This window comes from Myodes glareolus, chromosome X (genome assembly GCF_982192425.1).
Source record: "Myodes glareolus chromosome X, mMyoGla1.1, whole genome shotgun sequence".
NCBI classification, from domain to species: Eukaryota; Metazoa; Chordata; class Mammalia; order Rodentia; family Cricetidae; genus Myodes; species Myodes glareolus.
In genome coordinates this window covers 117,641,878-117,665,990 of record NC_142053.1, presented here as the reverse complement: position 1 = coordinate 117,665,990, position 24,113 = coordinate 117,641,878, and the positions used below count along the sequence as shown (strand labels likewise).

At 41.1% G+C, this 24,113-nt stretch overlaps 1 protein-coding gene and 1 pseudogene across 14 annotated transcripts in view; one reads left to right on the top strand and one right to left on the bottom strand.

The window, feature by feature from the left end:
- The window catches only part of Sh3kbp1 (SH3 domain containing kinase binding protein 1), a 337,525-nt gene that overhangs the window by 201,404 nt on the left and 112,008 nt on the right, over positions 1-24,113 (top strand). Inside the window, exon 1 of one of the 14 annotated variants that reach the window (XM_085684714.2) lies at positions 6,120-6,149. The exons of the other annotated variants lie outside the window; for them this stretch is intronic. Coding sequence (XP_085540840.1) covers positions 6,135-6,149 — 15 coding nt within the window. The 5' untranslated portion in view covers positions 6,120-6,134. Of the gene's footprint in view, positions 1-6,119; positions 6,150-24,113 lie in introns of those variants that run through there. 14 annotated transcript variants of the gene reach the window in all.
- Positions 19,315-22,411, bottom strand: LOC146889054 (olfactory receptor 5P53-like; annotated as a pseudogene).

Sequence of the window (24,113 nt, the reverse complement as noted above, 5' to 3'; positions counted from 1 at the left end):
AGAGAGCACCAGATCCTCTGGCGCTGGAGTTACAAGTGGTTATTAGCAGCTTTACATAGGTGCTAGGCATAGAACTCTAGTGCTCTGGAAGAGCAATATGTGCTCTTAAATACCGAGCCATCTTTCCATCCCCAGGGGTTACTTTTTGACACATTGGATGCTTTCTGCTGTTTTATGTATGTTTGACATGTGCTTTTTGAAACTCTCAGCCCAGTGTGTTTTCAAAGAAATATTTAACTGCAACCAGATCATCACCAAGATTTCCAGTCTCAAAAGCTCTGCCAAGGTATTTCTAAGGCTAGAGAGCGCTCCGTTGGTAGAATGCTTGCCCTGCATGCAGAAAGCTGTGTTTTTCAGAGTACTGATTGTTATTAAACAGTCAGGCCAGATAGGCTAGGTTCAAATCCCAACGATGCCTCCTTCTGGGACAAGTTAGTCACTCGGTGCTTTATGTTCCTCATCTTTAAAATTAGAATAACAGGAGGGTCTGTCACTTAGGGTATTGTGAGGATTAACTAATATATACAATGATTAGAAAAGTGCTTATATAATAATCACTTGGTTCAGAATCTTTTTTAAAAAATATTTATTTATTTACTTATTATGTATACAATATTCTGTCTGTATGCCTGCAGGCCAGAAGAGGGCACCAGACCTCATTACAGATGGTTGTGAGCCACCATGTGGTTGCTGGGAATTGAACTCAGGACCTTTGGAAGAGCAGTCAGTGCTCTTAACTGCTGAGCCATCTCTCAAGCCCCCATGGGTTCAGAATCTTTTTACTAGAAAGGAGCTGTTATAAATAGCAATATCTTTTCTAGCACCATTGCTTTAAGAGTGGTGTGTGTGTGTGTGTCCATGCAGTATGTAAATGTGTATACCAGAGCTTGATATCAGGTATCTCCCTCAGTCACTCTACCTTTTTGTATTTTAAAGCAGTCTCACCGTGTCGCTCTGGCTGGTTGGAACTCACTCCGCAGACCAGGCTAACCTCACAGAGTTCTGCCTGCCTCTGCCTCCCCAGTCTTGGATTCCTTGCCTGGCCTCCACCTTAGTTTCTAGGTCAGGGTTTCTCACTGAAGCTCATCAGTTTGCCCAGACTGGCCGGCCGGCCGGCCAGGGAGTTAGAGGGATCCACCTGCCTCTACCTCCCCAGCACTCAGACTATAGGTTCACCTTGCTGTGCCTGGTTTTACCTGAGTGCTAGGAATTTCTCATGCTTGCATGCATGGCAAACACTTTACTAAGCCATCTCTCCAGCCCAAATTTCCTTAGCTTTTGATTGTGGGAGATTTGAAGCTTCACTTGAATTTTGCTATACTTGTGGTAACTGTTTGTTTCATATTACCAAGTCTAAAATGTCAGCCACTAGAAAGTAAATGCCATCATTTAGGACCTTGTCTGCATTAGTCACCGTTCTATTTACAATTGCTTGAAGAAAGGTTAAAACTGCTATGTATTGTCGGTCTTCAGTAAATGTTTGGGGACTAGATAAGTGAAGACTGTGTTCTCTCTTAATCCAGTTAAAATTATAATGGAGAACTCAGTGTGTCTGTGCTGTGCTTGTGATCTAGCTGGACTGCCTTTTCCATTTATTCATTAATTGCCTCGCTTACTCATTTAATGAAGCTTCACCATTTTTTTTTGTGTTTGTGTGTGTGTAGATCATCGTGGCACTCTGAGATTTCTCTGTGAATGAATGAACGGGTGGCAATCCACATTGAAATATTGGCTGGGTGGTATGTCTAGAACAGTGATTCTCAACCTGTGGGTTGTGCCCCCTTTGAGGCAGCTCACAGTCCATAATAGTAGCAAAGTTACAGTTATGAAGTAGTAATGAAAATAATTTTATGGTTGGGGTCACCACAAGATGAGGAACTGTATTAAAGGGTTGCAGCACTAGGAAGGGTGAGAACTACTGGCCCAGATGCTGTGTTTACATATTAAGTGCAGTGGTTTTGCTTGTTAGTTTGCCTGCATGATTGTTGATCTGGAGTGTGGTAGGTCTGATCTAGTTCATTGGAATTTAGCCCTTCTCTCCCAAGTCATGCCTTGGCTCAGTCATCATTTCTAGAATCCTCATCTGATGCCGTGCATTGTCCACAAACCTTTTATTTATGTTTTGTTTCAGACAGGGTATCATGGAGCTTTGGCTGATTTTTCAACCCACTGTGTAGGTGGAGATGACAATGAACTCTTGATTCTCCCATTTCTCTCTTCCAAGTTCTGGGATCATAGGCACATACCACCATGCCTACATCCATTGAACTGACAAACTTGTACGGATAAAGGTCCCTACAAGGCAATGACAGGGACTAGCGGAGTTCTGTCCATATTGCCAGTGAGAATCAGGAGGAGGAAATTTTTAGGGACGATGAAAAGGAAGGGAGTATCCAGAGATACGTTCAGGTAAAGCGGTTACTGTGCAGAGTGTTCAAAGATGATGGGAGGTCATGGTACTGACAATAAGTGTACGGATAGGGAGAAAGCATGGTTACATTGAAGGGGCAAATAGATTGCCATGTGGTGATGGTGGCAGGTAGCTGGAAGGGAAGTGGTACCTCTTTCCCCAGGCCTTTGTCTGCTTATAGGCTGCACTTTTTCTGGGTGGGCTGGCACATTGGTGGAGGAGTTCAGCTGTGTAGCAGTACGCTTCACACTTTCGGGAGATAACTAGGGAGGTGCCTGGGAATGTGTTCTAGAGATTGAAGAGGAAGTAGCTGGGATAGTTGCCAGCCCAGGGCTCTGTGGTTGGTGACTAATTGGCCAGGCACCAGGAACTTCTAGTAGCTCCTGGAAAGGGGCAGATGGGCCCACCTCATGCACACTCTTTAAGCCAGGCTGCCATTGCCTGGGCTGGCAGCAAAACTGATAGAGGAGCCAAATTTCCTTTCAAAGAAAATTGTTCTGTGTGTTTGGGGAACCGAAAGGCCAGGAGTCAGCATTCTGTTCTCTTTGTTCACAGATGAACTAGCCATAGATAAAAAAGAGATAAAGTTAGGAGGGCATTGTTTAAATACATTTGTATTTGTGTATACATACACAAAATTGTGTATATGTATAAATATCACCTATGCATCTCATTTATATATACATTGACATTCAAAAATTTGTCTTCCCCTTAAGTTTTTTATTATTATTATTTTTTTATTTTGGAATCGGCTCTCCTGTTGCCTAGGCCAGATTCAAACTCACTATGTAGTCCAGGCTACCCTTGAACTCCTATAATTGTCCTGCCTCACCCTTCAAATGCTGAGACTATAGGTGAGGGGTACTATACACACCTGTCCTAATTAGTATTTATTTATTTATTTATTTATTTAGATTTTCATAGACATGGTCTCATGACCTTGAACTCCTCAGTTTTTTTTTTTTTTTGTCTCTGTTTTCTAAGGCGCGGGGTTACAGGCCTGTGCCACCATGCTCAACTTTTAGCGCATTGGGGAATAATTTTAGATGCACAGAGAGATAGTAAAGAATTGCTGCATACTCCATAGCCAGCTTTCACTGCTGTTAACAGCTTCTGTTAGTACAGTGTCTGTTGCGATGCCTGAGCCAATGTCAACGTGTGATTATTCATTAAAGCCCAAACTTTATTCAGGTACCATTAGTATTTAGCCATTGTCCTTTTTCTTTAATTCTAGGGTGTCATTCAGGACACTACGTCATATTTAGTCACCCTGACTCCTCAGATTCCTCTTGTTTTGCTGGCCTTGGTAATTGTTGAGTTTTCTTCACAGAAAGAAACACTGTAGAATGTTCTTTATTTTTAAATATTTCTTTATTTATTATGTATACAATATTCTGTCTGTGTGTATGCCTGCAGGCCAGAAGAGGGCACCAGACCCCATTCCAGATGGTTGTGAGCCACCATGTGGTTGCTGGGAATTGAACTCAGGACCTTTGGAAGAGCAAGCAATGCTCTTAACCTCTGAGCCATCTCTCCAGCCCTGTAGAATGTTCTTAAATTGGCATTTGTCTGAAGGTCTTCTCATGATGGAGGCTCATTCATGTTACATCATATACCAAGAGCTCGTGTTATCAAAGTACCTTTCCCATTTTCAATGTTGACCTTGGTCACCTTGACTGAAGTGAGGGTAGGCAAGTTTGTCATTGTATTTTATTTTGTTTTGCTTTCTTTCCATTGGTGGAGGCTGCACGTTCATTCCCAGCTGCCCAGACCATGAAATAATCACACAGAGACTATATTATTTGCAATACTGTTTGGCCAATAGCGTAAACATATTTCTAGCTAGCTCTTATATCCCAAACTAGCCCGTCTCCATTAATCTGTGCATCACCACGAGGTCGTGGCCTATTGGCAAAGTTTCAATGGGCTCCAGTGAAGGCGTCTGTCTCTGGGCTGCTGCATGACTTCTCCCTGACTCCACCTACTCTCTCTCTCTCTCTCTCTCTCTCTCTCTCTCTCTCTCTCTCTCTCTCTCTATATATATATATATATATATATATATATATATATATATATCTTTCAGCCTGGCTTTACTATGTTAAACCATTGGCTGAAAGCAACTTCTTTATTAACCAATGGCAATAAATCATATTCACAGCATTCATCACCTCCCACATTATTCCATATTAGACTCTTTTGGAAGAAGTCACTCTGCAAACCCTGTACTTAGGGCCTGGGGAGTTATACTGCACTTTATTGAGAGAGGAGTGTCGAAATAGATGAACTGAAATTCCTCTGGGCTGCTCTGTCTGTTCTCTCTCATCCTAATTAGGTTTTGATAAGGTGATTTCTTATCTGTGTTCTGCATTCCAAATGCTAATTCCCCAGCACTTGCGTCACATCTGCCACTTCCACCTAGTGATAGCTCCAACATTGGCTTTATGTATGTCATATATAAACAGATCTGGATCCTATTTACTCAGATTATAGGGTTGAGACAGAATCTCATTTAAAGCCACCTACAGAGTTGGCCACAATTCATGCAGTTAATAAGTATAGAATATATTATGTTTAAGTTAGTTTAATTAAAACTCTCAAATATTAACCATGGCTCATTACTAAACAGAACATCAAAGTCTAAGAATACAAGAAACAAGGCAAGAAGAAGATACTGCTGTCCTGAACACATTGTAATAGTGGCTAGTAATAATAATGGCTTCCTATGTGCCAGATTTTTCTGTAAGCATATAGTTTTCAGTATATCATTTAGTAACCTCACAATCCTATAGGTTTGTGCCATTATTTCTACCCTTTTTTGTTTCTCGTTTCTGTGATGCATAGAATTGAACCCAGAACCTTCTGTGTGTATATATGTATATACATATATGTGTGTGTGCATATACATGTATATGTATGTATATGTATATATATATGTGTGTGTGTGTGTGTGTGTCAGGAAATTTTTCTATTGCTTAACTATATCCTGTGTTCCATTATTTCCATTTTATAGATGAGTAGATCAAGGTGAACAAAATTTAATTTGTGCAAGATTAGGTAGCTTGGGAATGACCCAGTTGGAATTTTTATCTCATGTTCTGGCTCCAGAGTTTTGAACCCTTTACCAGTGATCTCTAAAGTCATTAAAATGGCGATTCACATGGTATCTTATTTAGGGGGAACAAGATTGGTCAGTGCTGTTTTCCCTTTAGTTTTTTATTTTTATTTTTACAGTAATTTTTGTATTATATGACTAGTTTTATTTTTATAAAAGTATTCGTACTTTTTTAAAATAATGTATCATATTTTATATATCCTCTACTCCCAGGCATGTAATCTTTTGAAAGGTAACTTTTTAGTTCCCCTCTCACATTTTTTTTTTTAAAAAAAACACAAGTGGTCACTGAGTCCCGCCAAATAAATTCTCAGTGTGTTCCTTGTCCGAATGGTCACACCTCTGGGCACCGAGGGGCAGCCTCCATTGCTGCAGAGATGTAGGTGAGGGAGGAGGACTTCTGGAGAAGCCACCCAAGCCATGAATCTGCCCTGGCTTCCTGAACCAGAAACAAATACAAGCTTTGTTCTCCCCATTCCTCATTTGGTCCCAAGTATGACTCAGGATTAGGCTGGGTCCTCAGGCTCCGTGCCTTTGGCTGTTTGAAGGAAGTGGGAGGATTTCAGGGTAGTTCTGGGACCTTTACAAACTGAAGAGAGGAGGCTTGGCCACATGATGGGAGAAGAGGTACTTCTTTCTTTTTTCTTTTCCAGAGGAACTAGATCCTTTTAATCTGTAGCTTATCTGTAGCATTCTCTAGCAGAACCCGTTCTGTGTTTACACGGCTGTGTTAAAATGATGATGTTTGGGCCAGCTGGAATCCCACAGCGGAGGGGGTGGTCGCTGTTGGATGTATTCAGAAAGAACCTTTCAATCGTAAGGGTGATTTTTCTAAAGTCAAATGGTGCACTGAAGCTATTTAGCTGGCTTTTGATTCTCCCCCATCCCACCCCGCGGCTTGGTCAATTTGGCTATTAATTTTTACAGATGTTTCCAATTTCTTTGTGCCTTGGTTTTCATGTGCTCATACTGCAGAGAGTAATTTAGATGGCAGTTTGCACAAGCAGTAACTAACTGTTACACCATGTCACAGAGATGTTTAGCAATTACAGATGTTTGTGCCGTCAACAAATCCGGCTTGCTTTTCAGGTTAGTTTAGGAGAGAAGACCATCTTCACAGAGCAAGCCAGCTCTGGGGCATTTCACCCTTGGGGCTCAGAGGCATTTGGAGTGTTCCTTGTGAACGGAGAATTTGTGAGTAGTAATTTCTGGGGACCATTGCACTGCTTACTTTGGAGAGAAAGATATTTGCCTACCTTTGTAGAGCCAGATGTTTATATTTGTACACGCACGCACGCACGCACATGCACACACGCCTGGATTACTTGCATTTCTCAAAGTTAGCTGGTAGAGGGGTGGTCATGTTTCTCTGAGTCCTTCGTTATTTGTCTACCTAAAAGCAGAAGTCTGTCATTTTCCAGACACAGAATAAAATTCCCTAAATAAACCACAGTTAAGAAAAGGCTTGTGATTACTGTGTGGCTTCCACCTCCCTGTGTCTCACTGAAAATAAGAAATTTAAGGGAAGAGACAAGGGCTATAAAATATGTCCCTTTATGTCTTTTTCTATTGACTTTAACTTAGAAACTTTTCTTTTTGAAACTTTTTTTTAAAGGGAAACCAGGGTGGCAAGAATGAAACTGTGGGTTTCATTCAGCACATTATTTTAGGGCAAGGGAGTTTCCTGAAAGTTTTTTTAATAGCATCTCTTGCTTGTTTAAGAAGTCAGAGGCAGACATTTGAGGGACTTTCAGGTGTTGACTAGAATGAAGTTCATTTGCTGTAACTTAGGAGTGACCCCCAGAGAAAGAGGTCTGACATTCGCTGGTCCTCTAGATGTAATGTTTCTGAGCTCAGGTATTGTTAATTAATTTTTAGATCAGAATACAAAGTAATGGTTTTCCTCTTGGCATCTTCATACATTTGTGTTATTACGCTTTGTTCTTGCTGCCATTCTCCCACACTGTCCTCTTCTGTGCTAGCCCTTCCGTATCTTCGAACTTGTAATAAAGAACCCAAAGTTTAACTTTTGACCCAGGAAATAAATAGCCAGAGCCTGGTAGGTTGTAAGATACGGACAGGGAAGACTGAGTAGCTGCAGGTCCTCAAGGAGCTTAGCTGACCCTCAGGTAAGGCCCTGGAGTTGGGAAAAGTAGGGTGTCCTGCTGGCCCCTGCTGGTTCCCGCCCTACTGGCCTCTGCTGGTTCCCTTACTATAAGTTACTGTAGGAGAGTGCTTCCTGAATCCGTCTGTCTGTTCGTAAAAAACTAAATAGCTTTGTTGCTTCACTCCTGTCAAGAAATCTTTGCAGTAATAATAGCAATAGTAAAAACAGTGTCTCATAGTTGAAGCATATGCAGAAATAGAGACTACTTGTAATATTGTATTTCAAGAAATTATAATTAACATTTTTATGTGTATTCTCCCAGACCTTTTTCTGGGCCTGAATATGCATGTGGGGTACACCTTTACTATTCTTCCAACAACAGGGACATAGTACATTCTTCCTGTTTTGGAGACATAACATGCTATGGCCCACCTTTTTCTGTTACATAACTACATGGTGTTTTAAGAGGAATACAATACTGTTTATTGAACAAAACGCCACTTCATATCTGAGTAGACTGCTTCTATCTTTAATAGTTTTTTAATAATCTTAATATTAAAAACTAAGAATGTTTTCTTAGGCTGGGCATGATGGCTGACATCTACAATCCCAACACTCAGGAGGCTTAGACAGGAGAATTTCCATGAATATGAAAACACTCTGGGCTACCTAGCTCCAGGCCAACCTGTGCTACAGAGTCTCTGTTGCAAACATCCGATATTGTTGTACATATATGTGTGTGTGTGTGTGTGTGTGTGTGTATCTTACCCAATTATTACCTTAAGATAAATTTTTCCCTCCCTCTCTCTTTTCCTTTCTTTCTTATTTTGAAGCAGAGTTCCATACAGCCCAAACTGGCCTGAAATTCACTATGTAGCAGAGGGTGACCTTGAACTCCTGACTCCCGCTGTTTCTACCTCCTGTGTTCTGGGATTCTAAATTTGTCGTGTTTGGTTCCTTGAGCTGAATTTTTAAAGGAGAAATTTACTAGTTTAGTCTTATATGACTTTAATTTTGTTTTAAGTAAAAATAACCTGAATATATGGTTCCTTTACTACCAGTGGAATAAAAAGTTCAATTTTTGTAATTTCTGACACTTAGATTAACCTCCTCATAGAAATAATCCCGCGAAGCTTTCAACAACTGAATATGGGAGCAGACACCTGTAATCCCAGCATTGCACAGACTGAAGTAGGAAGGAGCTCCATAAATTCAAGGCAAATCTGGTCTATGGAGTAAGTTCCAGACTAGCCTCGGCTATAGAGATAAACTCTGTCTCAAAAACAGAGCAAAATAAAACCAAAAAGCCCAACAACCCCAGAGGGTTCTATAAACTGGTTGTGGCATTAACTACATTCATACCATTGTGCATCTGCCATTGCTATTAGTCTCCAGAACTCTTGCATTTTCCAAAACGCTACCCAATAAACATTAGACCCTATAGTACCCTCCCCTAAACTGCTGGCAAACTCGAGTCTGCTTTCTGTCTCTATGAATTTCCTTTGCTGGACCATATGATAATTTTAATTTGAAGGTTGTGAGGAGCCTTCATACTGTTTTCCACAGTGGTGGTGCCACATTTCATTCTCACCAGCAGTCCACGGGTTTTCCAGTGTGTCTGTATCATCACTTGGCCATACAATTTCCGGCTTCTGTTTTCAATAGCAGCTATCCTAGCGAATGGCAGGTGTTTAACATGTGTCCATGGTGGCTGTTGGGAAAGGAGAAGGTCACCATTTTGTTGCTGATAACTGAGCAGGTAAAGAGTTGTGGGGAAAGGGCTTCTGCCTTTCAGTCTCCATTAAGCAGCCGAATGTTAGCACAAGTGAGAACAAAAGATTGCATACTGCTTGGGGGAAGAAGTTGACACCACACACACACACACACACACACACCCTGCTTTTCATACTCACTGAAAACCAACAGGTAGTGGTATCCAGCTGCTTTTCATGTGGCTTATCCCCCTTACTGGGAAGGTTAAAATTCCTCCCGGGTGTTTTTGCTTTGTTTTAAGTTTGATTTCCTCTAATTGGAAAGAGTGAGCTTCATAGTTGATTTTTCTCTTGTCTGCTGCTATAGAATTGCTCGGCAATAAGAAATGGCAGTCCTTCTTTTATGATATATTTGCTGAATTATTTATATATTCTGATTGATATTCTCTAATGGGATTATCAGCAAATATTCTTTCCTCTTATATTCTTTATTGACACTAATGATTATTTCATAATATTTATTCCTGAGATTGGTGGTTGCTTTTGGTTCTTGATATTCAAGGTCATATATATGTCTGGCTGGCCATTGAAATGATCATGCTTTGGTATTTAGCCTGATTTTCTGATATTCTCAGCTAGCTGTAAAATAAGATTTTGACCAACTGGGGTTCAGTAGATAGAATAAATCCAATGCTATAAAAAAAAAGCTGGTGTCTTGAAAACAAACGATTCTGCTGATGTTAGTTGAATTGTGTTGTCTTTTCTCCCTTTTAACAAATCTAAATTTCAGAGCTCAGTCAGCCAGCAAGTTGTCTTATATTTCTTTGTGGCATTGAAGCCCATTTAATTGGTTCAGAATTTACCCTTTGTTCAGGCTCTCCATATTGGACGCCAGATCCCCCAAATAAATGTGTGCCCGTGCATGCTCTAGACGGGACTGGCAGCGTAAGCACACTTCCAAGAGGTGCTTCACACTCAAGTTAAAAAGTAACAATTCATGAACAAGGCATGTACCAGAATGTCTGTGAATGGCTCCCTTTCATCAAGAGGCCATCCTTTAAACTACTTCATGCAGCCCACGATTCAGTGTCAATTGAAGTGTGACCCGATTAAACTTATCCTTGCACCTGTAGGAACCCAGCAGGCAGAGTTTGGGAAAGTGATGGCGGGAAACTGAGCTTTGTGCCATTTAAAAGTATTCTGTTTTGTTTATTTAAGACGAGGGACTTAGAGGTGGTAGGTGTGGATTTTCAAAAATTTTATTGATTTTAATTGAGTTCTACATTTTTCTCTGCTTCCCTTCCTACCTCTCCCCTCCCCTTCAACCCTCTCCCAAGGTCCCTATGTTCCCAATTTACTCAGGAGATCTTGTCTTTTTCTACTTCCCATGTAGGTTAGATCTCTGTATGTCTCTCTTAGGGTCCTCATTGTTGTCTAGGTTCTCTGGGATTGTGATTTGTGGGCTGGTTTTTTTTTTTTTGCTTTATGTTTACAAACCACTTATGAGTGAGTACATGTGATAATTATCTTTCTGGGTCTGGGTTACCTCATTCAAAATGATATTTTCTAGCCCCATCCATTTGTCTGCAAAATTCAAGATGTCATTTTTTTTATGCATGTAGTACTCCATTGTGTAAGTGTACCACATTTTCCTTATCCATTCTTCAGTCGAGGGGCATTTAGGTTGTTTCCAGCTTCTGGTTATGACAAACAAAGCTGCTATGAACATAGTTGAGCGCATGTCCTTGTGGCATGACTGAGCATCCTTTGGTTATATACCCAAAAGTGGTATTACTGGGTCTTGAGGAAGGCTGTTTCCTAATTTTCTGAGAAATCGCCACGCTGACATCCAAAGGGGCTGTACCAGCTTGCATTCCCACCAGCAATGCAGAAGTGTTCCCTTTACCCCACAACCTCTCCAGCATAAGTTGTCATCAGTGTTTTTGATCTTGGCCATTCTTACAGGTGTAAGATGGAATCTCAAGGTTGTTTTGATTTGCATTTCTCTGATGACTAAGGATGTTGAGCATTTCCTTAAGTGTCTTTCAGCCATTTTAGATTCCTCTGTTGAAAGTTCTCTGTTTAGTTCTGTACTCCATTTTTTTTTAAATTGGAATATCTGTCCTTTTGATGTCCAATTTCTTGAGTGGTAGGGGTGGATTTACTGTTTGGTTTTCTTATTCTTTCACCAGCTATGCATTTTCACTCACCAGTGGTTTCAATATGCTTTGCTCCATTTGTTTTGGTAGCATCTGTTCAGTCTGTTCTTGTTATTTTGCCTTCTTAGTCAGGGCTACTTTCACTTTTCACTAGGAGTAAACAGCGTCTCCTGGGCACCTTCCTAGGCTGAGTAGAAACTGCTAATAAGTGAATGGATGCTAAGAATGTCATGGCTTTAGGTCCTGGGGAAGTTCACATATTTCTTCTAGGCACAGTGCTTAGCCCTGTTCAGTTACTGCGCTGGGAGAACTGGATACCTCATAGGTCTTACATGTTTGATTTTATAATTAATTTATTTTGTTTCCACCCCCAATAACATCTATACAGTTAAGCATCATTAGAATCAGAGAAAGAAGGGTTCAAAAACCCACAGGACGTTGTGACCTTTGGTCATATGTTGTTAGGCTAGATAGAGACAAAATGAGGTTTTAGAAACTTAATGAGGGGATACGAGAGGCATCTAGGGCATAGAGGGATCACTAAATTTCAAATTATAGTAAAAATGACTTCATGGGACTATAAAGCATTGTGTTTGTGTGTAAGCAAACCTTGAGTTTTGTCTGTCTCAACTCTAAGAAATCTTATGGAGATTGATCTTGCCATGTAGTTGAGTTGACTACAAAGAGGCCAGAGATATCCTGAGGAGCTATGAGACAAGGCAGAAAGTGAAAATGAGTTTTTTTAAGATTATTTTAGATTCATATATTTTATTTTATGTCTGTTCGTGATTTACCTGCATATATCTATCTATATCTATATCATCTATATCTATCTATCTATCTATACACACACACACACACACACACACACACACACACACACACACACACCATATTTGTGCCTCTTACCCATAGAGGTCAGAAGATGGCATCAGATCCCCTGGATGGTTGCGAGCCACCATGTCTGTGCTAGGAACTGAACCTGGGTCCAGTGTAAGAGCAACAAGTACTCTTAACTACTGAGCCCTTTCTCCAGCTCCCATCAAAACTAGTTTCAACCAAAAACTAGATATTTGGAGTTGTGGAGTTAGTCATTACAGCAAAAAGGGTTGCCTAAGCAATGTCTATGAGGAAATTAGACTTTGTGGCATTTGAGACTCTTCTGTGATTCCAGAAAAGAAGAACCCCATTGCTTGAATCATGATGATTAGGCTGGTAATAAGGGAGCCTGTGGTGAGGCCTGATACACTCACTTTGTTGGGCTGTGGGGGTAAGAATATAGAAATTCTTTGCTGTGAATCCTTGTAAATTTGGGAGCACGACCAATCTAAAACACATCTGCCGGAATCATATTCAATATAATGTAATAACCCAGAAGTAGCGAATGTATTGTTCATTCAGAAAGTCCCCTTCGTGGTCTTTGTCCTCTTTTGTCACCGTCTTCCATGAATCTGTACTGTGTTTGCCCTGTGTGGAGCCTATAGCAGGTCTTTGTGTAAGGCACAAAGAGGAATTGCTGCTCCGGGAGCTCATAAGCAAACATTGAAGCAAGCATTCTCCATTGTGACAGAAAAGGACACAGAATCACTGAAGACCAGAAAATGCATTAATGGAAATATTTTGCTGGATATATTGTGTTGGCTCTTCATCCTTTAAAAATGTGCTGGTGACCCCAGAATTTACCACGTAGCTCAAGGTCATCTTGTACCACATAGCTAGTTTGCAATCAACCTGGGCTACATATGATCCCATCTCAAAGGAAAAAAAAAAAAACCAAAACCACAAAAGTTGGCATGATAAGTGGTGTGCATGTTTAATTCCAGGAGGCAGATGCAGGTAGAGCTCTGTGAGTTCAAGGCCAGCCTGGTCTACAGCGTGAACTCCTTGTTAACTGGCTACATGATGATACCCTGTCTAAAAATTATAATAAAACCAAATAAAAAAGTAATATTGTCGAATGCGAAAAGCACATCAGTGAAAGTATTGATTTCCTGTTTTCTTCACCTATGTGTTGTGTGGTTTGGTGTTCTTCTGTTTGTTGTAGATAAAAAGAGAGAGGGAAATATTTTAGCACAGAAGAGTTAAAACTTGCAAAATGAATGGTGAAATATTTACCATTTGCTCATATGGTAAGAATCTAATTTGTCTAAAAACTCAGGCATTTTAAAGATAATTTACAACCTTAAGAGAACTGTCTTCTTCCTCTCCATATTTTCTGTTAGAAACTGACATTAAATGAATGAAATGTGAATGAATGTGAAGACATCCAAGTAAGACCATATTAAACTTCTGTTCTACAAGACTAGAAATTATTTTTTTTCAGAAAATTCTTTATTAAAGTGTATTTATGGGGCTGGAAAGATGGCTCAGTGGGTAAGAACACTTGCTGTGAAGTCAAGGGGAGCTGAGTTCAAATTTCTAGCACCCATGTAAAAGCTGGACATGCCTGTACATGCCTGTAACTTCCGCATTAGGGGGAGATAAGCAGATCATGGGAGCTCTCTAGCCAAGCCAGCCTAGCCAAAACACAAGCTTCAGATACAGTGAAAGACCTATTTAAAACAAATAATAGAGAGAGCAAAAGGAATGCTCTTACCTCCTCCTCTGGCCTCTGGCTTCACATGCATATATGCATATACTATACAGGCAGATAATTAAAATATGTAAAAACCATACAAATGCTCTATTTTTAAATGTGCATTCATGAGGGTCTGGGGAGGTGACTGAATTGGTAGAGGGCTTGCCACATGAGTATGAGGACCTGAGTCCAGCATGCTTGTTTAAAAAAAGAGAGAGAGAGAAAGGCAAACTTGGTGGCATGATCCTGCAAGTCTAGTACTATAGCAGTAGGGAGTTAGAGAGAGGAGGATAGATGAAGCTTGGTGGAGAGCTAGTATTGCCTAATCTGTGCACGCCAAGTCCACAGAGAGACACTGTCTCAAGAAAACAAATAATTAAAGATGGAGAGCCATAGGAGATATTTGACATCAACCTCTGTCCTCCACACACACTTACATACATGTGTACATATACCCCAAAACATGCCTTCAAATACATGGATGTAAGCATGTACACATATACCACATGCTCATGCACACACATACACTTTTTAAAAAATATATCTATCCAGTCTGTCCTCACCCCTAGCTAGAATCCCATTTTAGTATAAATCAGTCTTGATTTTTAAAATAAGCAAATCAAGATCATGTTAATTAGAAATGTTTCTTAAAGAAATGAAAATGTCTATGAAACCAATGAAATTTCAAAATTAGGATATTCCTCAGTAAATAAGTACTTCTGCCAGCAGTGGTGGTCGTGTGAGAGATCCCACTTGTCATCACTCAAAGCCACACTTCTTTAAAGACCAGAAAAGAAGAATCTGTAAGCATTGTCCTTCTAAGAAATATTTTTAAATTTTATTTTTATTTTATGTCTACTAATGTTTTCCCTGTATATATGGATGTTCACCTCATGTATGCCTTATGCCAGTGTAGATCAGAGAGGTGTAAAAGGAGGGCCTGCTTGTTTGTCCCAGTTGCCCAGAGCCAAAATAATCACACAGAAACTATATTCCTTAACACACTGCTTGGCCCATTAGCTCTAGCTTCTTATTGGCCAACTCTTATATTAATTTTACCCATTTCTATTAATCTGTGTATCTTCACATAGCTGTGGCTTAGCAGGTAAGATTCTCAGTGGCGAGTCCATGGTGTCTCTCTCTCCCTTCCTTCTCCCAGCATTCCATTTAGTTTTTCCACCTAGCTCTGTTCCCCTACAGCTCTGCTATAGGCCCAAAGCAGTTCCTTTATTAACCAATGAAAACAACACATAGACAGAAGGACCTCCTACACCAGAGAGGGGGTTCCAAATCCCTTGGAAATGGAGTTACAGATGATTGAGAGCTACCTCATGGGTGCTGGGAATTGAACCCAGGCCCTCTGCAAGTTTTCCTAACCACTGAGCAATCTTTTCAGCCCCTGTAAATGTGCTCTTGGAGTATACTTGAAGCCTTTTCAGAAATATGAATAATTCATGGGTTTAATTAATAGAATAGGAAATACGGTCTTGGCTTTGAAAAACATGTGATAAAATGTCCCAATACTTTATTTGGAACAGCATTAATTAGAAATGACTCTACATTATGTACTTAGTCTCTGAAGATATGAGCTGATGAATAGCTCTAAGTGAAGGGCGATGACAAATGACAGAGTGCATTCTATATGGGTGGTGTCTTACAAATCACCATCAGGATTCATTTTCCATCTGATGTTCTTAACATCCTTACTAATGACTTGGAAATAAAATGACACACTTCATGGGACTACTAGCTAGTAGCTGCCGCAGATCCAATCAGAGCGTCAGGAGAGATGTCAGCAGTGTGAGAAGGTGGATTGCAAGTTTTAGCTATGTTAACACACTTTGTTACACCGTCTAGAACTTCAGTTTTCTGACTATAAAAGAATTTTTGAAATACTAGAAGTAAGAAAGAAGCAAAAAGCACTGATAATTTAAATTCCCTGGGGCAATGGCTGTGACTGGTTTTAAATATTAGTTTTCAGTTGTTTGGCCATACATTTTTAAGTGGTTGAGATCATACCACACATAGAATTGTTTCCATACACAGAATTTTTTTGTTTAGCATTATATAAGATTTCCCATATCATTACGGACTTCTGTAACCATCCCTTTAACTGCTGGAGGCTCAATCTTTTTCCTTTTTTGTGGAGGCAGTACTGGGGATTAAACCTGAAATTGAACCCAGGACCTTGTACATACTAAACAGGGCTGTGTCAATAAGCTCTACCCTCAGCCCCAAGCCCCTATTTGAAAACTTTTTTTTAAAATGACATTCATGTATTTATCTCCATTCATATTCCTATACCCTCCCTCCCTTCCCCGTGTGTGTGTGTGTGTGTGTGTGTGTGTGTGTGTGTGTGTGTGTTCCCACACGTGCATGCGGACGACTTGCTGGAGTCAGTTGTCTCCTTCCACCGTGTGGGTCTTGGAAGTGGAGCTCAGTCATCAGGCTTGGCGGCAGACATCCTTACCACTGAGCCATCTCACCAGCCCCCTTGCTAATCTTGAAAGAAGGCTTTCAGTGCTGCTTTTGGCGAGAGGCTTGGCCACTTCCAGGTAGAGGATTATGGATTCAGCTTTTCCTGTTAAGTCAACCTCTGTACCATGTGAGTGTGTGGTCTCATTTGGCCCATTACCTTGGGAGGAGTATCTGTTTGGCCCAGTAGTTTAGAATTTCTTCATCCTTTTCTGAATGGATGCCAAGCTTTGTAAAAGATGGCTTGGGATAGTTTTCTATGGTGGTGTGTTTGCTCCTGAGTATCAAAATTCTCAATAAAAGGCTTTCTGTTCTCAGACAACAGGCCGTTTTCCCAGACACATGCCTTGTTGTTTTCCCATCGTCAGCAGTAGAGAACAGTTTGGGTGCAGCCAGAAGCAGCTGGCATGGGTGCACACTTGAGGGTCCTCTGCGATGTTGTTCTGATCACTCACTGTAGGTGCCACCTTTATTGACTGGAAAGATCAGTGGGCTGTGGGCTTTAGCCTACCCCAGTTCCCCTCTTCCACAGTAATCGCCACCTCCCAGGCAGCAGCAGTTCTGTGGCCCCGACTGCTATTTTTCAGCCCTTCCCAGCTTCTAGATTTATCAGTTTCCTCTGGGCATGCCTTTCCTCTGTGATGGCCTTGTAAAAGCTGTTCTCCTGTCTCCTGGCAAAGGAATGGGCAGCTAGCCTACTACTAGGGGAAAAAAAGCCTGTTGTAATAGGAGCATTCTTTAAAACTAGAATCTACACAAAGGTAATACAATGATTGATTTTTCCCTTTTGTGTGTGTAGGGGGGGTGTGCATGTGTATGTATGCATGCCTTTTGTGTATGAAGGCATTTGGGCACATGTAGGAGCATGCATGTGGAAGCCTAAAGTTAATATTGGTAATTCGCCTCTATTGATCCTCTTTCACCTTCTTCATTGATCATGGTCTCTCAATCAAACCCAGAGCTCACTGATATGGCTAGTCTTGATATAAGGCTTGTTCTTGGGATCCCATCTGTACTTTTTTTTTGTGACTGGTATTAAAGATAGGCTTTCAGCTTACTGGGCATTTAATGTGGGCTCCTGGGGTCTGAACATAAGGCCTTGAACTTGTGTGGACAGCATTTTAAATATTGAGCAGTCACTAGAGCCAGATTGAAATTTTGATTCAGTAAAATCCATAACAAACACTTTACATACCTGCCATTGTATCCTTCTAGAAAGTCCATGAGTTTTTTTTTTTTAAATTATGATCTTCATTTCAAAAGTGGAAACCGACATACAGAGAAGTATGGTCATTTACCCAAGATCACACAGCTAGTGACACAACGCAGCTTTTGGAGACCATTGCCACTGAGTACAAACTTCACTAGATGCCAAAAGAAAGGATTGATTTGTTTTTTTGTAATGTCCCTAGGACTCCCATAAGGCTATTTTCTGATGGGTGGCGAATCATTGTTTTCCAGAATTATTTAGCTTATTCAGTCCATAAAGTATTTGGAAGGATTTGAAGGTGCCGAGGACAGCCCTCCCCTTCATGTCTTCTCATCCTAGACAGACATAAAAGTCAGAAACCCAAGATCAAGGGCAATACATTCTCCTCTGACATGGGAGGGTGTTTCTGTCCTGTCGCCTAAGACATTTTCATGGGATGCACAGAATATGGGTTTGATTTGCCCCTGTTGCTGCATATGCCCTGCACATACATGACAGGACTGCCCTGAGTTTAAGTTAATTTGACCTCTCTTTGGAGAATCTCTATTCTTTTCTTGTCTGTTTTTGATGTTTCTTTTATTTTTCATTTAATAAAATGAAATAAATGAAATTTTTCATTTAATTAAATTCAATTAATTGTATTTAATTGTGTGTATAGGTATTTTTCTGCATGTATGCATATGTACCATGTGTGGTCTGATGCCTGCAGAGACCAGAAGACATTGAATCCTCTGGGACTGGAGTTACAGATGTTGTGAGCCACCATGTGGGTGCTGGGAATCAAGCCTGGGTCCTTTGGAAGAACACCCAGTGTTCTTTACTGCTGAACCATCTCCAGTCCCTTTTATTAAAAAAAAGACTTATTTTATTATGTTAGCGTGTGTGTGTGTGTGTGTGTGTGTGTGTGTGTGTGTGTGTGTACCAGTGCATATGTGCATGTATGTACACGAAAGTTCTCGTTCCCATGAAAGCCAGAGGCATTGGATACCCTTGAAGCTGTAGTGGTTCTGTGTTGCCAGACGTGAGCGCTGGAATTCAACCGGCGTCCTCCATGAGAGCAACACACACTCTTAACTGATGATCCTTCTCCCCACCCTACCTTTTCTTTTAACTCCTTGTATATCCCGGGCTAGCCTCAAATTCATGGTCCTCCTCCATCCACCTCCCAAATGCTAGGATTGCAGGCATGTTTCCAGCTTGCTCCACTGGGATTTCTATTCTTGAAATATATTGGAGTTGCCTTTCTTAGTTTATTGCTATGTGTACAGAAGACATATCGGATATACACCCGACCTCCAAGAAACTTGTATTTTCAATCCATGGACCTGAACTCATGTTAAAAAGAATACCTAAATAATAAATTAATTAATTAAATAATAAAAATAATATCTAAAAATAACAGCATAAAGCCTTCTTAAATATTTTGCATGTGTGCATGTGTTTGCATATGTGTCTGGAGGCCAGGGGTCTAGTTCCTGTATTGTTTTTAGGATCAATGTTCACCTTGCTTTTTGAGACAGAATTTCAGTGGGACCAGAGCTTACCAATAGGCTAGACTGGCTGGCCAGTGAGCCTTAGAGAATCCTTTAGTTTCTGACTCCTCAATGCTGGGATTACAAGTGTGCACATTTCTACCTGGATCAAATTCATGACCTTCTGCTCACACAACACATGCTTTATGGGTTGAGCTATCTCCTCCATCCTTAAATAACTTTGCATAAATCGCCTCTGTCCTGTAAGTTAGGGGAACCCATATGACTATTTAAAAGGAGTGTTATTCTTTAGAAGTTTGTGGAGCTAGTGATGAAAGAATGGATCTTATAATAGTAAGAGCAGACCACTTTAGCATTAGCCAGTCTTGGTGAATGGCTTCATGGAATCAGCAGTTATCTTTTGTAGGAGTATTTCCCTTAAGATGGAGGCTGAACATAGTAGCATAGATAACTCATATAAATGGATTTATAGCTGGGGGTTGTAGTTGATGTTAAAGCACTTGCCTGGAAACCCTGAAGCTCTGGGTTCTATTCCTAGCACTACAGAAGAAAAGGAATTCTATGATAAAACCATCCTCTGATATTTATGGGGGTTGTATAAGAACCCCCCAATGGATATAAAAATCTATGATATTAATCTCATATAAAATATAATAGTTGTTATACTGTATTGTTTAGGAAATAATGACAAAAAAAGTCTGATAATATAACGTGGTGGCAGTATCTTTCCCAAGCATTTTAACTTTGGATGCAGAATCCACAGATGCAGAGGAGTTTCTATGTGCTCCCCCCGCCCACGCTTTGATTTCTTTTTTATGACTGGCTTCATTCACATAGTATAATGTCCACCAGGATCATTTATGTTATGGTGGCAGACTTGCCTTTTTAAGGCTGCCTAGTGCCCCGCTATGTGCTCTAAGGTTTTTGAAGATGGTGGTTCTACTTGAAAACATTGTAAGCAATCATGGCTCCAAGTGTGACCTGCTTCGGACTGAAGCTGCTTCATTTTCCTTTCCTGCTCAGTAGGAGGGAATGCTTTTTTGGGAAGAGAAGTTTTAGGAGACAAACTTAATTAAACAATTTACTTTCAATTTGTGAGGTGAAAAGGATGTGTTTTTGTATGTGTCAAGAGCTTCTCATATGACTCTGTTTTTTAAAAATGTTTTAGTTTTCAAATGGGAGATTGACGGGTGTTTTCACAGGAAGCTACATGTTCAAAGCTCTTACAAACCTATTGTTTTCCACTAAGCTTCCACGCTAGTAGCAAAGCACAGAGGCACATTTCTTCTTTGACCCTTTCTATTAGGTCCTGAGCCCAGGGACTTGTCCCTGTGACTAACTCCTTAGCATGTGAACTCACTGTTGTCTTTTGGCACTTTGTTGGCACTCACTAGGTATGTGGCATGCATACATGTAGACTCTAGAGTGAAACAAAATCAGAAATGGTTCTGTTGTATTCCGGCCAGGTTACTGTCGCTGATTTCTCCCTGTGGAGGCTGGGAACTTTGACTAGGCAGGCACGGTTTCACTGCTTTAGCTGGAGGGTAAAGGCAGCTTCCCCACTGTCACTTTACGTTGGCCTTTTGTTTCTTCTTTATTTCTCATCAGTCTTATCCCAAATTAGATCCTCACACCTTTCCTTACTTTTCTTGGAGGCCAGATGTCTTGGGGGATAAGTCATAAGCTACTGTAACAGTGGCTTTAACTTACCTTGCTGGCTTGGGGGCCTAAGTTGCTGCCTCTGCCTGCACCCACACCACACTGTGAACATCTGCTCAGGACTCAAGTGATTCTCCTGCCCTGATCTCTTGACTGTGCCCGCTACACCCAGCTCCCGCATTCATTTATGCCTTACTTACTTGCTTTTCTTCAACTAAGGCACCCTTTCTACTACATCCTTAGGCCAACTCCTACCCATCTTTCTAAATTTAGCACAAACCTCGTTGCTGCCATCTTTGTTGCTTATTTCCTCATGGAGATTGGCCAACAACTATTTTTCCTCGTCTGTACATGCATTTATGGCACTGTGCATCCCTTTGAACTATGACGGTTATCTAATGAGTCTGCACCTGCTGCTAATCCAGACCTCACTGATGATCCGGGACTCTGAGCCTTTCATATATGCAGTAGCCAGCATAGACTGCACCATCAAGGCAGGAGTTCATTGTCATGTTTAAAAGAAGAGTGGATAACGGTAAGTGTTAGTGCAAAGACATGGCATTTAATATCAAGCAGTTAAGCATCATGTGATAGATACTGAGTGTAGCATCCTTTACATCCCTGTTCTCAGACTGTAGATGAGGGGGTTAAGCATAGGAATCACCACTGTGGAGAATACAGACAGCATCTGGTTCTGTTCAGTAGATGAATTGGACTTGAGCATCACCTAAATGAAGGTAATGGTCCCGTAGCAGAGAGAGACCGCAGTAAGGTGGGAGGTGCAGGTGGAGAAGGCCTTTCGGTGACCCTCAGTGGGGCGCATCTTCAGGACGGTGATGAGGATGTAGGTTCGGAGATGGCTGTGACAAACACTGTCACCACAATAATGGAGCCAGAAGAAATAGAAGGGATGATTCTGGTAATGGAGACATCTGAGCAGGACAGTTTCAGCAAAGGGGAGAAGTCACAGAAGAAGTTATCTATCTGATTTGGTCCACAGAAGGACAGATTTAACAACCAGTAAATGTCCAACCATTCATGCAGCCACCGACGTAGGAAGATCCCAACAAGAGAAAACAGACTGTGGGGTACATGAGCGTGGAGTAGAGGAGAGGCGAACAGGTTACTACATCACTATCAGAGGCCATGGCAGCCAGTAGGAAGCTCTCCACTGATCCAAACGACACTGTAATGCCGAACTGAACTACATAGGCAGCCCAAGATAGGGTCAGCAATACAGGAGGTGTTTCAAAAGCAAACCCTGACCCTGGATGAGAAAGACCTACATGTACTAGGCCATGTCTTTTAGTTTTAGAACTTCAAGCTATGTTTTACTGTGGCATATCTTCTGTTGGTATCATACCGTTGAAGTGGGGTCCACCAAATGCAAGCAAATTGGCAGTTACACATACAACGAAGAGCCTTCCAGTGGGAGCCGACAAGGCACTCCATTGTAAGGACAGCTCTTTGTATTGGTTCTTTTCTGGCTCTGCCATGCTCGGCTCCTACCCCTCCCTACTGAACGCCAAGAAGACTTTTCATAATGCCACGAGTCATTACGTGTTCATGAAAGGACTGTGTGAAAATAAAGATAAGAGTTTTGGTGGAAGACTGCAAAACCGCAGATACAGTTGCATATAAATACGGTTTTGTGCTGCCTCCCATCCATCCTGTGCCCTGTATCTCTCCATCTCCTGGAGATGAGGAGGGTGACTGTGCTGCACTCTTGGGCACCCCTCAACACACTACTATGGAGAACCAGCTCCACCAAGGTGTCGCTTTAGTGCTTGACAACTTCCTGCCCTCCTGTCTGTTTTCTTGTCGCATGTTGAAGAAACCCCAATGAATCCATAATGGACAGAAAGCGAAAAGGTACTATCAGATGCTAGTGTTATATAAATAACACCAAAGAGCCATCTTTGATCTTGTGTTTTACCCTTGGGTTTGTCTTGGTGTGAGTGCATGAGTAATGGCTTCATGGAGTTGCTCAGACAATCCCATCCTTCCAGGACAGCTGCTAACCGTTAGCGTGCAGGGAGTCCCTACCCCTGCCCCAGTGATCCTGGCTGCCTTTGGATTGCAAGACTTGTGTGTAATGGTCTTTGGAAAGGGGACTTTCAGAGGTGGGATTTAAGCATTGACTTGTTATTAGAAACTTTTTTCCACTCAAGGGAGTTTGCACCTGAATTATAGCAGCAGAGGAGGGCTTTTATACCCGTGACTTGAGCAGGATTCCACAGTCACAAAGAGAACAGATACATTCATCATTTGGGAACTGGATTTCCCTGGACTCGATCCCAGCGATTGTCTTTATCTTGGCATATAAAATGGAAAGTGTTACTTACTCTACTAATTGAAATCATATGTTACTTATCTGTTCTGGTGCCGTATTGCTGAATCCCGTGGAGCTAGAAACACATGTGTATGAAACCCCCACTGTAGACAAGATGCCCTACCTCCCGCCCCTGTGCTCATCAAAATTTGCTTTGTGCTCTTGACAAGAACTAAAGGGAGATGGATTAATATTACTAAATATTCAAAGGAATAGATTTTCTGATTTTTAAGATTGAGTTTTATTTTAATTTTAAAATTTTTTTCGCATTATACGGGTTTGATCTGCATAAATGTGCACCATGTACGTGCGGTGTCCATGGAGGCCTGAAGAGGGCGTCAGGTCCCCCGGAACTGGAGTAACAGTTGTAAACTGCTAAGAGGGTGCTGGGAATTGAACCTGGGTCCTCTTCAAGAGGAGGATGTGCTCTTAACCACTGAGCCATCTCTTCAGCCCTGGTTTTATTTTTAAAGATGTATTTATTCTTTTTATGTATGCATATATTGCATGCTTACATGAATTTATATGCACCGTGTTTATGCAGAAGCCCTCAGACTCCAGAGGACATTGGATCCCCTGGAACTGAAGTTACAGGTGTTTGTGACCTGCCTGATGTAGGTGCTAGAAACCAAACCTGGATCTATCTGCAAGAGCAGTTAGGTGCTCTTAATCACTAATCTCTTTAGCCCCTAAATTAGATTTAAAGTGGAGTTCAGGCTATAGGCAAGAGAGACACAAAGTGATACCAATGTGATAATTGCTGCATTTTGAAGCATATCCAAAGCGTTGGCCTATTTGTGGAGTATTCAGCTCTGTGTGGTCCTCTGTGTACATATCTACTGCCGTTCCACGTAGGGGCTTCTGGA